Raw genomic sequence first — 16,088 nt, forward strand, 5'->3', positions numbered from 1 at the left:
GGTGAGTAATATCTGAGACTTCCTGTTGAAGAATATTTATCATTGCTTGAGTAGTGTACCTTGAAAATGTGTTGAAGAGTTGCAAAATGTGTAATGGTATTTTTTCCTTTCTCTTTCTCACTTAATTTCTCTCTTAAAAACGACATTCTCTGTTCTACACATACAGTAGGGAGAAAACAACTGTAATGCAATATCACAGTGTGTGTTTTTTGTCTCATTCGGTATGTCAGTATGTTCAGTAGTTTTGTTTTTGATAGAGAACGCTGCAATGAAACCTAAAACACGTGAATATACAAGGAAACACAATGGAATGAAGAAAAAGGGTAAGGAAAAACTAATCTGAATGCTGAGTCCAATTGTGCTTGTTTTAGTTGTTAATCGGGTGACTATAACATTACATTAAAGATCCTATACAAATAATTGTACATTTTGAGAGCAAACTGATTACAAATTTATATAACAATTCTATTAGTTTTTTTTCCACCAACCATTGTTATTTGCTTCTTTTTTTTCATTCAGACATAGACATGCACCTCAGTCGGCTAGTCACATCCATACAGTATTATATACTGTAGAAATCAATTCTGCAACTAATAATGTTGCATGTAATATTATATGATGGATAATGCTACTGTATATTGAATTCATAATGACATGTCATTGTCATTGTAACAGGAACCACCAAAGTAGCCCTACTTGCAGTAACAAAAATGGATCAAAGTGGACACCAAGGTGAGTAACACTGATGTACTGTACTCTCCACCCACTAATTTACAATCCTTGATTCCAACAGAATTATCTTTCCTCATCCTCTAGTTCTTCCTCAAAACTGGCAACTTCCTTTGGGTGTGGCAACTTTAACAGTAGTCTTCATCCTCATCATTGCTGTATCATCGAACTGCCGCTCCAAAGAACGTGAGTTATTTGCCTGAATGTGGCCTTGTTCATCTGACAATATGAGGTACAAATGTGTCAAATGCATACATTCTTTTTTTTAAAGGAACACATACATACATTTCTGCTTTTAATAGTATATCATGTACCCTTACCGTAAGGCGTTATAATGTGTCCATTTCTACTCTTATGAGACAGGACAGTATAGAAAGTACATGGACATAATAAGATAGAGAAGAGGATTTTGAACATTGACCCCATCTATCCCAGAACAATGTGCTTATGGAACCAGGGCAGAAACACATTGGTCCACAATGGTGCTGCCAAGTAATTTTACTGAGACATTACATTCATTCAAGTTATCAAAAACATTGATTGAGATATTAGTTTTTCAAAAAGATTACATTCAAAATCTCTTTCACTTTTACAGACTACATCAGCTGCATTTAACGTTACTGAATGTACTGTATGTTGGGTTTAACACAATTATATATATCGTTTTACAGTAGAACATTTGATTTATAGAATTTTATTGAATTTGAGCTTTATTGTTCTAATCATTTGTCTTAACATAGTGGTACTGGAGTGTATGGATTTAGACTAGACTAATCTGATTAACTGATCGGTTTCACCACAGGAAAACAATAAACAGACATTTGATTAAAATGATCAAACAATCCAACAGTAACAGCATAATCATGCGATTATAGTCCATTCATAATCCATTTTCAATGCTGAATAAAATATTAATTAAATATGAGGTTTATACTCTACAAGGAAATTGCTTTGGTAATCAGGACTACAGACAAAAACATAAACATGGACTCAAAGAGACAAGAGAAAGAAAGAAAGACACAAACTAGTAACCTTTTCAACCTTGCCTAGGAGGAGATCGTGACCTGAGAATGAGATCAAAGGCCGACTGTGATGAGATACTACTGTAGATGTGTCTGTGGTCCATCAACACCATGTGAGAGAGATCTACCTTTTTTGATATGAGCCACACTCATCTAATATGATAAAGTGTGTGTTGGTTTGGTATGTTGTCACAGAAAAACCTGTTATAATTGCAGGCCATCTTTGTTACTTATACTGTTGTGTGGCAAAGTACTGAAGGTCCTACATCCTCTGTTAATTATCCTCTGGGATTATAAACACCCTATTGCAGGGGTCCCCCATTTTAGTCAACATGTTTCAGAAATAACAGATCTACAAGCTCCCAATGCATTGCAATCTGATCGAGCTGTAGATGGGCTGTTTTCGAATAACCGAAAAATGCGCTTCCAAAGAAACCGTCAAAGAAGAAACTTGTCGAATCTCCATGTAGATTACCTGTAAAGGCATTTTTATACAACTGTATTAATTCCACTTTTTACGTGGCCAGACACTGAAGCTAATATGCCACATTTGGTTTTGCTGGGGTCTTATTTCTCTGCTGTTTATTGATTTGATTTGTAAAAAAAATATTAGGAAATCAAATCCAGAGGATAGCACTTATTTAAAGCATTACTAAAAACATTTATTTGCAAGGTGGTCCTTGATGGAAACAACGACTGTCACTTTATTGTTATGCTAGAAAAAAATCTTAAACTGAGCACGGTAGGAAGAGGTGATATTAGGCTACAATTTAATTTAGGTTGGGGGCGGCAGTGGCTCAGAAGGTAAAGCAGCTGTTTAGGAATCGGAAGATTCGGATTCCCAGCTCCCTCTGGGTTAGTGTGAAAGTGTCCTTGAGCAAGACACTGAAGCCCTACTGCTCCCAATGAGCAGGTTGGTGCCTTGCATGGTTTCCTCCGCCGTCGGTGTGTGAATGTGAGTGAATGGGTGAATGTAATGCACATTGTAAAGTGCTTTGGATACAGGTGCTATATAAATGCGGCATTTACCTTTTTCTTGACAATTTTAGGTTTATCTTTTAATGGCATAATGTTATAGTCTTGCTGGAAATGACAGAGTCTACATACTGTGAGACACCAGGACAAAACAATAAAATGACTTAAATGTATGGCTTTATGATAACATATTTCAGTTTTGCGCAGTCCAGTCTTGTAGGGAAGTTACAGATGGGAACTCTCTGGAATGGCTCTAGAATAAAAGGATCCTATATAAACTACTAAACTAGTAGGGGTATGTGTGGTTCAACAAACAGGGACCTTAAATACTACATTGTGCTATAACACACATCTTAACATTTTATCCCAAACTTTAAACCTTGTAAATTCATCATGTCAGAAAAGGTTCTGAGGGGTAACAATTTACATCACATATTCCTTTATTGACATTTAAAATATTATGGGAAACTCCATGTACATTACATGTATCAAATGGCTTTTTTTTAAATACAACTTTATTAAAACGGTATTCCACTTTTTATGGGGCCAGCCACTCTAGTTGATATTCCCCTTTTGGTTTGGCTAGGATTGTTATTTTTATGATTTGATTAGATTTTTTTATTAGGAATAATAGATACATAAATAGTGATGAAATCAAATCCAGAGAATAACTTTAACTTAAATCCTATATATTTAGTTGACCGGAGTCCCCCAGGGTCTATATTGGCTCCCCTAGTTTTTCTACCTACACCAAATATCTTCGCCCAAAATACGCGAAAAAACGTTATAGGCAGAAATTGACATCACACATATGTCAAATATGAAGGGAATCCCCATCATTCTCTATCAACATATTTTTTATAAAACGTTATCCCAATTTTTACAAAACCAACCCCTAAAGCTGATATGCCAAATACTAAGGGAAACAGCAGTGTTAAGTGTGGATTCATTTCTGACAGTACAGTGCAAAGACAGGAGGGTAGACTGAGGGACTGACACGCAACAGAGGTGAACCTTGATTGGATCTCTACCAATACTGTCAATAGTGAATGTGGAAGTACATAAACACAGACAGGCAGATACAAAACAAAGGGTTTAACAAACCCCAAACATGCCAAACAGGGCAGGCAAAACAAGAAATCTAAGACAGTTCAAGAAAACACAAAGCAAAGAGGATTCTCAGGAATGCTCAAAAATACAGATGGGAGGTATAAGACCAACAGGTACCTACACTTACAGGGAACTATGAACCAACAGAGACAGAAGGGCATGAGTCCAGCTTTCTAGAGGAAGGCTGATGAGGGAAGTGACAACAGGAGAATAACTGGCAGGGAAGTGCAGAGCTGATGAGGGAGTGGAGACAGGTTCATTGAAGTGACATGGAATGGAATGTAGGAGGGGTCAAGAGAAGAGACAGAATCAGAGAGAACAGAGGCAGAGAGAGAGAACTGAGCAAAAGAGAGCAGAAGAATAAATGACCAAGGGCTGGAGAACATGACCAGAGGGGGCAGAAGAGCAGCAGACCATGACAAATACGTTTTTTTTTTCGGTTGCAAAACCGGAAAACCCTCATGAGGAATTGTTCACAAATAATCTGGTAATGCTTATGATGCAGTGAAGTACTTTGTGCAGTTAATTTGTTGATTACTGTTGTTGTCTCATTAAATAGACAAACCACTAGAACACAGGTAGAACATGTAGTGTAGTCCTTGGCACAGAACCCACATTGAGATGTTCATCTAAACAACTGAGGCAGCTCTGTCGTCTCTCTAAATGCAGCATGCAGTATGTTTAGATTTTCTGTTATTTCTTTTATCCATGTCTAGAAAATAAATGTACCCGCTGATATAAAAAGCTTTTTTTGCATGTGTCTTCAGTTGTGTCATTTACTGAATTACTACTAACCCAATCGCCAGGCCAGAGATGTTCCATCATTCATCGCTGAAGTGGACACAGTATTATATATTTACTTCAGATAGTGAATATTGAATTTTCTAATTAAACATTTCAAATCAAGTGATTTCATTTGATCAAATAACTTGATTTGAAATGTTTAATTTGAACATCAGTAATCATAACTGGATTACTGATTGAGCCTGGACTGGGCATTCTGGACAAAATGCCCCAGCCCAGGGCCCCCCCTAGTGGTATGAAATGTGCATGATTGATCATCTACACACAAACAGGTTTATGTCATTAAAATAACCTCAATAGACCCCTTAACAGACGACGTCACACTGGTTGCAAGCGTCATACTGTGCAAGCGTCAAACCCATTCTGTCAGGTCTCGCTAGCCAACACACAAGAGGGGGTTGGGGTGTGCTGAAAACAGCGCACCCCGAAACAACAGGTTGAGAATTGATTGTATGAAACAATCACCTGTGCATCCAGTCTCAATGTTGGTAAACAAATAATTGGTCTATACAGTAGTACTATATTGTAGTAGTGATATGATAGTAGTAGTCATATTATTAAGTATGATTATTAGTAGTACAAACAGTTATTTACACATTTGTATATAGCTACAGTAACAGTACTATTTGCTGATATTTGATATAATTAGTCTGACATTCATTACAGCATTGCAAAAATATTATGGAAATGTATAGATGCTATTCAAGCTCTCTTTGAAATGGCTACTAAAAGGAATAAGAATGTATTTTAATTACAGAGAGTTTGTGTTTTATGTGTTTTCTTTTATGTAGCTCAGTGGAGAGTGAGATGGAAAGAGGAAGACAAGCAGAGAGGAGGGGTATAAGTCTATTTTAAACACATACAGTACAGTACAGTACAGTACAGTACAGGACAGGACAGGACAGGACAGGACAGGACAGGACAGGACAGGACAGGACATACGTCTGTACAGAACACAAAGATTTCTACTAGGCTTCTGGGTTTGTTTGTAAAGATGATTTTTGTAATGTTCTGTAATGTTTGTTACTTTCTGATGATTGTCTTCACCTTCACTGAAACCTCGTCAGGTAATGTGATAAAAAAATATTACTATTATTTGTATTACTAGTAGTAGTAGTAGTAGTAGTGGTGGTGGTAACGTTATTATATTTACAGGTTCATTTAACAATTAAGTAAACAGTCAAACGTTTACTTGCCAAAAGTCAATTTTACTGGTTGATTCCATTCAATGCAAATGATAATAATGATACATAATTATATATAATAATACATACAATAACTATAATTACAGTGTTAGTTGAATAATGTCTTTATGTTAAGAGAGATATCAATCCGTGGGTTGGGTTCGCATTGGTTTGAATTTACAATGTCAAGTAAATATGTTTCTGCCTGGTACTACATTAGGCTGAATATGCTTTATGTCAGTTTTTATATACCTGTACTGCATATTATACCTTTATTGCATATGTTTTTTGTATATACTTTTGTATTAATCCTTACATTTCATTTAATCATATACAGTATCCAGCTGGCACTATTACATAACAAGTCTTATTTAAAAGAAAAGTGAAATAAGCAGTGCATGAACTTGAAATGTAAATAACTAAATAACTAAATTAAATGCATAAAGGAAAATGCAAAGAGAGCCCAACAAAAGAAAGTAAAGTTTTGAGAAAGGACAATGTATGTTCGTTACTGCATTTGGTTGAATACTACACAGAATTAAATTGACACTCAGGATTCTACTGTGGACATTAGCTTCATTGTACCGTTTCTAGGTTTGTCTCTGTATGGTGCTGCATGTTTCTCTGTGATAAAAGCGGAAAGGCAGATAAAACAGGAAACATGTCTATAACGGAGCATCAGCAGGATATGAGTGGTACAGTAAAGCCAAGTCTAATACAGGACTAATATAGATATGGATGACAACAACAGACAAATATAGAATACCTCGTGATAAAGAACTAAAAGTTGTGCTTATGTCTTACCATTGTTTGTAATCTTAATGTACATAGTTGTTATTCTTAGTTATTATGTGCATATTAATGTATAAGAATAATATATTTAAAAGAAGACCCACACAGATTGGTAGATAATATTTTCTGTCCGCAAGTGGCTACAAGATGCATTCAATTTTATTTCATGATGTTCACAGCAGTGAACAGGATCTCGGTACCTGAGGAGCACGACTGTCTTTATCTGCGCTGTGGGGACTCTGATAATGTCATCTGGACTCAACAGGACAGGAAAGTGATTGTCACCAAAAAGGGAAACTATGAAACCAATCATAACCGAAACAAGTACAGCCTCCTGGCCAATGGCTCACTGTGCATCAAGGAACTGGAGAAAAGTGATTCCGGGGAGTATAGTTGTAATGACCAGCTAGTGGCTGAGGTGGAGGTACTGACAGGTAAGTTCTATTTAAGGGTGTATAGTACACACCCTGGGAAATTCAATGAGCATCACAGGACTACATACTGTATGAAAATTAAATACAAATATACAATTATTATGTTGAGGTACAGAATATGGATGCTGGGAGATATGTGTGCAATACTGAACAGAATGTCCCCCCTTTTCTAAATTTCAACATTTTTAATGCCCCCCCCCCTTTAATAATGCCCAGAGACCCACCCTTTCACAAAAAATGCTTCTGATCTTTTTTATCCTAAATGTCATCGTACTTTCGTAGACATAATTCAGTCCTTTATGGTTAGCTGGTAACAACCGTATCTGTACATTATTCTTTCGAGATGTCATACCTTTAGTGGCCCAAGTTCTTAAAGGACTTCTTAACCCCCTCACCCTCTTTTTTCTAGAAAAAAACATAGTAAACATGGTGGTTTAACTAGGTTAGGGTTCTGAAATGTTTCAATACCTCTCTCTTCACAGGTCATGACTTTACCGTGTCTGCTGGTAGAACCCTGGTTCTGCCATGTCGAGGCTCCAGTAAGCTCAAACAGAGGTGGTACCACCGGAAGGAGGGAGAGAGACGGCGAGGCGAACTCATCTTTACTCGCTTCAAAAATGGCACAGTGAAAAGGGAGAGGGAAGACTCTTGGGGCAGATATGGTTATGACCATGACGCCCTGCATATCCTCAACCTACAACCAGGTGACACTGGACAGTATCTGTGTAATGGAGATTTAGAAGCTCAAGTCACTGTAGTGGAAAGTAAGTTAGTTCACACTTAAGCCTTATTTTAACAAAATTGTGGGGGGGGGGGGGGAAGAGAAAAGACAATAGCCGTAAATTGTTTAAAATATATTTGCTTATACTGACATGCCCACAATAGGGATTCCATGGTTAAAGTGGTTAACCACACTAGTGTTTTATTTATGTATCTATTTACTTACTTTATCTATTAAAGGTGGGGTAAGTGATGTTTTTTTGGTATTTTTTGTTTTTTTGTTAAAAAGGTTAAAGTACTATATTCTGATAGTAATCATTGCTACAGAGCGTTTGTTTGGTCACAGGGGTCTCTCCAGCTCTTTAGTAAACAGAATATAGTACATTTTCAGGTAGGTGACAACATTTAAGCCAATCAGGAGAGAGCACTGAAAATGCATTTTCTGTTTAATAAAGAGCTGGAGAGACATGGGAGACTCCTTTAACTGAACAAACACTATAGAAATGAGTACTATCAGAATATAGAGCTATTTAACACTTATTTTAGCCAAAGTAAATCACTTACCCTACCTTTAAGTAATGAACTGTTTTAGGATTGTCCTTATAGTTAAAGTAACTGGCCATCACAAGACTCTAACAGACTATAACAGACTATAACAGATTCAGATTATTTGGGAATTTTGAAATGTTTATAAGTAGTGTTTATATATTTTATATTGTAGTGCACACGGATCAAAGCATCACTCAAACCACCCCAACTACAACCGCTCTTGTGATGAGAACAGGTAAAAAACACAGTTATCATCACAGCAACAGTCTTGTTTCATTGTAATTCTATGCTATTCTCACAAGCATAACACATAAACTGACCCGATAACAACATGTTTGCTTATCATTTTAGTGTTTTTTTACTCTTTGATAGGTTTTGAGTTTAATCAAGTGTACATCATTAATAATTTGAATAATTTGCCTCAAATTATTCAGATTTCTGAATTGTAAAAAACCCACCTGCTTGCTTTTCTTAGGGCATCAACGCAAATCCTAAGATATGTTTGTACATAAAGTTTGACACAAATTTCTATACATCATGTGCTTTCACCATTTGTTTCCAAGATGTTGTTGAAAGGAAGAATAAAGAGAAGAGCCCTGAGAACAGTGAGTTTTAAAATATAGGTTAAGAATGATCAATTAACAATGAGACTTTTACTGTGCATGTACAGTATGTATCTGTTTATCTATCACTTAGCTGTTAAAATGATGAAATGAATGATCCAAAGTTGTCTCCTGTAGTCATGGTGATAGTGGCAGTGGCAGGGCTGGGGTTGATGACTCTACTGATGGGTGGGATCTGCATGCTGTTGAGCAGCACCAAGTGCACCAGGGAGAGGAAGAACAAAAGTAAAGGTAAAAAAAAAGGTCAAGTGAACTTTGGGATTTCAGAGGTAAGGTTTCAGAGATAACTGGCAAAGATATACAGGATCAAATTCACTTCATTTTGAACTTTGAACTTTGAACTTTGCATCCTCTGATTAATGAGGACAATGTTAAGTTACAATGTAATGGATATCATGGGATCACAATGGAAATAAGCCCTCAGGGCTTTTTGTGTTATCCTTTTAGCACCATTGTATAATCGTACCACTGACTGTACTTTTTGCAAATCTGTTGAAATAAATAAAGTGTTCGTTCAATCAATCAATCAATCAATCAATCAAACAAATCACATTCACAAACCTATTTAAAAACAGCTTAACTTCTGTATTTAGAACCATCAGGACCGAGACAGGAAGACACTGAACTCCAGCCATGGAAGTCTTCCCACGGGACAACAGGTAAGAGCAACATCACATCCGCCATGACTTGAATGACACTTTTTTCCACCTGAAAATCTGTTATTTTGGTCGATTGACATGTAACACGACACTGTCACAAAAGCACGATGGTGTCGCTATTCAGAAATAATTTTATTTCTAACAAGTGACATCTGTCACTAAAGAATAAAACAGTAAAATAAGCAGGCTGTAGAGACAGAAGTTACATGAGGGAGGAGGTGACATGTTTGAGGTGTCAGACTCACATGTCCACTTTACTCTGAGGTTCTTCTGTCCCCTGCAGGCCTTTTAACATACCACACTATAGCATGTCAAAACAAACATGCCCCTAGAAAGTATACTGTAGTAACTACAGTATACTTTCTAGGGGCAGGTTTGCTGAGAACATACATTATGCTCTTTTTCAGCCACGTGCTGACAAAATGTGAGCTTTAATTCTCTAATTCACAGAGTCTGAGATGTACGAGAGCCAGAGTCCAGCGGAGGACTACATCCACTATGCCTCTCTGGCAAGACAGAACTGGAGAGGGAGACCGATCCAGACCCTGACAGATCAGAACAACCTGGATGTGATCTACTCCTCAGTCATCACCAAGCCTACTGGGAAATAGTTCCAAGGCACAAACAACCAGATATTTTGTCCCAAGCTGTGCAGGTGTTAATTTTTGTTTTGGTAACTACAGCTGTGGTTCTCAAGAGCCAGATTCATCTTGGTTTCTATTCACTAGATAACTGCATTCACCTGGTGCCCCACGTGAAAAATATTACCCTAATTGGATAGCCTGATTTAAAACCAACAAATCACACCAAACAGCACTTAAGTTGAAGTGAATGACTTTATTATGCCAAATGGAAAATTTGGCTTGTAGCAAGACAGACATTTGCTTCTCACAATAAGAAAAATATACAGAATAATATGGAATATGGAAAAAATTAAATGAACAATGGGTAGACAATGGTTTAAGAGCCTAGTTCTCAACTCTGGTCATGGAGACCAGAGTTGAGAACTAGTTTGTTAGCTCTCAACAGTAGAGACTCAATTAGAAGTTTGCAATCACCTGGTGATTATTCCCCAATTACAGTATGTGGCTAGGAAAAAAGAAAATAAATACAAAGATCACAGGATCACAGGTGAAAAATTGGTCATTTAAGTACACTGGCACAGAAGAAATGCAGTACAAAATGTGTACAGTAATGATATCTGATTGAATCTATGATTACTCTGAAACTTGCAATATCTCAGTGTCTTTTTCTTCATTCACAAAGAGCAATTTGTTTTTGTTTCATTAGACCATTTATTTTATAAAATTGGTGACTAAAGGTATGGTGGTATTCATTTAGTCCGTTTATAACAGTCTCTCAAAAGACTTGAGAAATATTTCCGCAACACATGTTGATAACACTCTGGATAAATCTTACCTGACATAGTGAGAGCAGGGAATGTGATTTTCTTTGCAATGTGCCTTTAAGGCTACAATTGATTACTACTGACAAAAAGCCCTTCACAAGTCAAAATCAAAGGTTATTCACATTAATAATCAGAAATGTATTTGTTAGAGAAAACAGACACGTGGTAAAAACAAAGGATATGTATGTATGGATTGGATATGTATAAAAAAAAGAATTATGACCGAAGGGCCACCACTGAGTAAGTGACATCTTCCTTAGCCAATCCTGTCCCTCCCTCGATGGAGCGGTGGGTGTTACCTGCATACCTCAGGCTGGCATAGTGCAAATCCACTTCCTACAGAAAGAGCAAAAAAAACATGATTTAACTCAGAAGATACCACTGGTGAACTGTAGAGTAGTGTTTTCTAAACAATGGTGCAGGACAAATCTTTGGGTCACAGACCCATTTTAATGGGTCATGAGTAAATATCCCTACAAAATGTTTTTGCAAAACACATTTCAAAAGTATTTCAGAGAGGTTAATCTTTTTTTATAAATAAATAGTTAAAATAGCTGATCTACAAGCTCAAAATGTGTTGCATCGTGATGCGCTTTGGGCTTGTAGATCAGCTATTTTCGCAATTTTTGTATAGGGCTTAAAGTTTTCATAATGTATTTTTGTTTGTTGGGTTTGGGTCTTGAGCTGAAACGTTTGGGAACCACTGCTGTAGAGAGGTACATGTTTATGCACATGAACTTGACATGACACTAGCATATCAATACACACGTGTTCATTTTTTAATCAAACTAAATACAAATTACATATGCTACGACAGTACATTCTTCTTCAAAGTAGAAGGATCACACTTTTATTGCATTTGTTTTACATACACACATACTAAATTAGCTCTAAATTGTTCAATCACTGTCATTTGTGACAGTTTGTTAAGTTACCTTCAGTCTGGAGGATCCATTACAGCAACAGCAGGACCCAGCTGCTCTACCTAAAGAGAAGAGAACAATATTCGATTATGTACGTTTAACATTTTGGCCTTTTGTTTTTGGTGTTTATTGCAAACATAAATGTAATTTTTTCATTATGTGCAGTAGAAATGGCAAAACAACCCACAGCCGTCTGGTGGCATAGCCCAGTGGTTCTCAACCATATCAGGCCGTGACCCCCCAAAATAATCATATTTGAACTGGGGACCCCCCACCCTGACAAGCACTTGGAATGTAGGCATTCAATTTTGTTTGACTCGGTTCCACAGATAAATATTGTGAAAATAGCAGATCTACTCACCAGACTTTCCATAGTAATAGTATTTTTTTTGGTAAATTGTGACCCCCCCTGCCCACCCAACCCACAGGTTGAGAACCACTGGCATAGCCTGCCCTATACAGTAGTTGGACAACAATGACTATGCTGAGAGCAACTGCAAATGAAAGTGAAAGTGAGATAAACTTGCTAGTACACAGAGCAGAGAGAGACGTCAGGTGATTCTGCCTGTCTCTTCTAGAAAGGAGCTTTGACCATTCAAATTACACAATAGACTAGTTTCTTTTGAACAGTATTAATATCTAATAGGTAGAAGAAAAGTTTTTTTTCTCCTATATTTCCGACTCTGCCAGCATGCCAGATCTGAGGCTGTGTCTGGAGGCTCTGTCGGCTGTCACTGGGTGTAATGTGGAACAGACCAAGGCATTGTCCCAGCTGACTCCTCAAGATATCGTCAACATTGTGGCTCTGAAGGAATTTTACAAGCAAGAAGGCTTCCAGGCACTCGAGTACCCGAGTTTGGGGACATTATCGCTGCAGGAGACAGATGATGTGGACTTGTACAGTGCCCCCCTTGCCATAAAGGAGGGACCATCTATAGCAGGTCCGGAGGCCAGCATGAGAGCCACGGTGAAAATTAATCCGCAAGACTTTTTTGATCCACAGTATGACTACGACTTCACCAATGTTAAGGTAAGGGAGGGGAGTAGATTATAGAGTGCTTCATCAAATATTAAAGCCTACTTGACAAACATATACAGGCCTATTTAATATCATACCATATGATATCGTACAATGGTTCTGTTTCATGGAAATAGGATCCGTTTGAGGTGTGTTTGTTCCATGAGCGCAAATAAACATAGTAGCTAGCCTATGTTTGTCACGCCATGAACTTCCGGTAGGAGACTTCAAAATAAGAGCAACGTTGACTTTTAGGTTTTTGATGAATGACAAAATGAAGAAGCACTGTAGAACTCATCAGGATTATGTTAACTGTGAACTGTTATGACCACGTTCTTATCCAGGACCATGTTGCATGTTGTGGTCCCCCTTGTGGTTGTGGAACTTTTCTTTACTCTCACTCTGTCCTGTTACAAAACAATAAATACAAATATAATCTTAACTAGAAAAGTGTGCACCTGCAGCTGCTCGGAGCGCAGATCTCCGCCAGGGCTGGGTTGGCTACCCATTTAAATAAAGTCTAGGCTAAAGGAGTGGTAACAAAAGGTGTTTTGTTGATGAAATTGTTAACTAATAATTAATGAATACATTTTATGAACCCTTCCTTCAATCTTAGGATGGCGACAAGAGCTTCACGCGGGGGAGTGAGCAGTACGTGCGTCCTTGCGGATGGAGTCGCATCGCCCTGCATCGCCCCTTGGTGGGAAAGTACGACGGTGGAGAAGCGTGGCTCGGCACTGGGAGCGGCGCTTGGCCAGTCTCCTACCATGGCAACAACATGGACGGCGCCTCCGGAATCTTCGCCCGCCGGAAGAGCACCGCGGAGGAGCCAGGGTTTTTAGACGCGGCTGCAGCCTCTCTCACCACCGGAGAGACGAGAGGCAGGGGCGTGTACTCGACACCGGATGTCAAGATCGCAGAGAAGCACTGCAAGAAGTTTAAGTCCCAGGTAGACGGGAACACTTACATGGTGGTCCTTCAGAACCGGATCAACCCGGAGAAGAGGCAGCAGTGTCAGAGAGAAGGCTACTGGGTGGTCTACGTGCCCCACGGCTCTACAGACGTACAGACAAGAGCAATAGTGCAGGAGTCTCTCCGCCCCTATGGTATGCTGCTGAAACAGTTGTGAACCAACAGTTGACAGTTGTAGAGTCTGCTCACGTCCCATATGAGCGACCAGAGTAGGCCTATGAAGGTTATGTTTCTAGCCAAACACTACACTACACCAGTTTGCATTTATTATTTTACCTTCAATCAGAGTGTAATGACGTAGTGAAAACAGCATCCTGCATACCTTCAGCCCTCCATAATACTTGCACAACTGATTGATGCTTTTGAGATAATAAAAAAACATTCCACTCCCTCAGGTGACAGCACAAAGTGGTGAATCTAATGCAGTATTTCTGAAGTCCTGGGGATCTAGAGTGCTGCTGGTTTTCATTGCAGCCATCTCAAGCTAGCTTATATGTATGCATGAGACACCAGGTAAATTCAACTAGTTAGCTGTTAGAATAGAAAACTAACTGTAGTCTGTCTCTGTCTGCCCAGGACTGGAGTTGGCAACCATTGGTTCACACACTGCCTCTTTGAACAGGTCATGTCTCTGTTTAGACATGGGAACAGGTTAATGCATTTCTTTAATCAGCCTGAATCTGGTATGTTTTCTTTCTTTCACAGAGTTTTAAGAATTCACGCAGCCAGGATGGTTAACCAGGCTATAGCGATGTGTTGCGTTGTTTGTTCTTTTTGATCATCTCAGAAGTATACATTAGGTTTTAATCACTATCTCTTTGTCTGCACAAAACTCTTGGGGGTGAATCTGTCCAATGATTTACAAATCAGTTTCACTTTAATGTTTTTTTGTTTGAAACAAACATACATCTTGTGTATCAAATATGAAAATAAAAGTACTGTGACAAAAACATGCAGGTCGAGTTTCTTGACAAAATGTCAGGCTACTAGAAAATGAAACTCTTTCTTATATTATTTGGCCAATGTTTGACCAGTTTTTTAGTTTGTTGTTGATTATAAAGCAGTTATCTTTTTCATTTAAAAGGTCTTAAATCCTCAAATTGTCACTTTACTGTCATCTGGGGACACCCCCCAAAATCATGTGGGGACCCCCTGTGGGTCCTGACCATGGTCCTGACCCACAGGCTGAGGACCACTGGTGTAGATGAGAGGAAGATGCAAAAGCTGGAAAGCTCAAAATCTGCTTTGTGCTGCCATCTTGTGGTGTAAATAGATTTTTTTCCTGGTCCTGGACAGTATGCAACCTGTTGATAAACTGCATGTTGTATTGGCCTTTTTCAATGTGTTAGACCCCTGGGAGATGGAGCACAACACCTACCAGCAGCTCCCAGTATTACCCAATTTTACCACACCCTCACACGCTTACAAACACCCCACCACACCACCACTTCCCAACCGCTTAAAGACACAGACAGACATGTACCCAAACTCACCTGAGTAGCAGCAGAATGTGATAGCCCAGAGTGTGATGACTAGAAGACAAACAGGAAGGGCACATAGCAGGGGATTCCAGCATGGCAGGTTCTGTTTGCCTGCGTCTGATGCCTCCTTCGCTTTTGTATCTGCAAACACAAAACCACAATCATAATGCAAACTACAATATCCATTGGGGGTGGTATGGGGGTCGGTGGTTGGAAAATAACGGAATGGCCTTATTGAATAAGGTGCTTTTTAGACATCAAGCTATGCATGACACTGAACATGCATAGGCCAAACCTAGCCTACACTTTCATGTCCGACTCTTTAATGACTAATCACTGGACACTGGTATAAATATATTTGCCGGAATAAATTTGAGTAATTCTTTTGTTTTCTTATAATTCTTTGGAAGGTAACTGATGCTTTTTTCAATCCAGTTTTCTTGCTTTGTACTCATATTATCTGTGAGTGAGTGAGTTGAATGCTGAGTACAACTCAGCTAGAGTCCTTAATATGTCTGGAACAATTAGTAGGCCAATATACTGTCTTTTTCATGGGCAGTTGTGTTTGTTGAGGCAGGGTGGAGCATTTAGCTGATTAAGTCAAACATGTGTGAGCAGAAAAACAGGAAAGAATGTACAACTTTGTACGAGTTTGGATGGAATTGAATAATATGGAGTAACACTT

At 38.5% G+C, this 16,088-nt stretch overlaps 2 protein-coding genes and 1 long non-coding RNA gene across 3 annotated transcripts; 2 read left to right on the top strand and 1 right to left on the bottom strand.

Moving 5' to 3' along the window:
• The first annotated feature begins 5,550 nt into the window (after window positions 1–5,550).
• Window positions 5,551–10,219, top strand: LOC311062055 (uncharacterized protein). The gene is made up of 8 exons (XM_084080823.1): window positions 5,551–5,707; window positions 6,796–7,050; window positions 7,533–7,814; window positions 8,492–8,554; window positions 8,883–8,924; window positions 9,060–9,173; window positions 9,536–9,601; window positions 10,052–10,219. Exons 1-8 carry the CDS (start codon window positions 5,635–5,637, stop codon window positions 10,210–10,212), a joined length of 1,056 nt encoding a protein of 351 aa, XP_083936949.1. The 5' UTR covers window positions 5,551–5,634; the 3' UTR covers window positions 10,213–10,219.
• A 1,021-nt stretch (window positions 10,220–11,240) lies between these two features.
• LOC311062057 lies at window positions 11,241–13,112 on the bottom strand. The gene is made up of 3 exons (XR_014602452.1): window positions 13,049–13,112; window positions 11,945–11,994; window positions 11,241–11,345 (listed from the first exon to the last, which is right to left on the bottom strand). It is a non-coding gene; the product is annotated as an uncharacterized lncRNA (long non-coding RNA).
• Window positions 12,456–14,872, top strand: LOC311062056 (uncharacterized protein). Its single transcript, XM_084080824.1, has 2 exons — window positions 12,456–12,962; window positions 13,567–14,872. Exons 1-2 carry the CDS (start codon window positions 12,624–12,626, stop codon window positions 14,077–14,079), a joined length of 852 nt encoding a protein of 283 aa, XP_083936950.1. The 5' UTR covers window positions 12,456–12,623; the 3' UTR covers window positions 14,080–14,872.
• Window positions 14,873–16,088: the final 1,216 nt, after the last annotated feature.

This window comes from Gymnoscopelus microlampas, assembly GCF_963454915.1.
Source record: "Gymnoscopelus microlampas genome assembly, chromosome: 15".
Classification (NCBI taxonomy): domain Eukaryota; kingdom Metazoa; phylum Chordata; class Actinopteri; order Myctophiformes; family Myctophidae; genus Gymnoscopelus; species Gymnoscopelus microlampas.

What these genes read in the sequence shown, in the direction of transcription:
- LOC311062055 (XM_084080823.1), top strand. Translation starts at nt 5,635, where the DNA reads ATGATTTTTGTAATGTTCTGTAATGTTTGTTACTTTCTGATGATTGTC. An exon ending in TCAAGTCACTGTAGTGGAAA is followed by an intron (nt 7,815 to 8,491) that starts GTAAGTTAGTTC and finishes TTTATATTGTAG; the next exon opens with TGCACACGGATCAAAGCATC. An exon ending in GTCTTCCCACGGGACAACAG is followed by an intron (nt 9,602 to 10,051) that starts GTAAGAGCAACA and finishes TCTAATTCACAG; the next exon opens with AGTCTGAGATGTACGAGAGC.
- LOC311062056 (XM_084080824.1), top strand. Translation starts at nt 12,624, where the DNA reads ATGCCAGATCTGAGGCTGTGTCTGGAGGCTCTGTCGGCTGTCACTGGG. An exon ending in ACGACTTCACCAATGTTAAG is followed by an intron (nt 12,963 to 13,566) that starts GTAAGGGAGGGG and finishes CTTCAATCTTAG; the next exon opens with GATGGCGACAAGAGCTTCAC.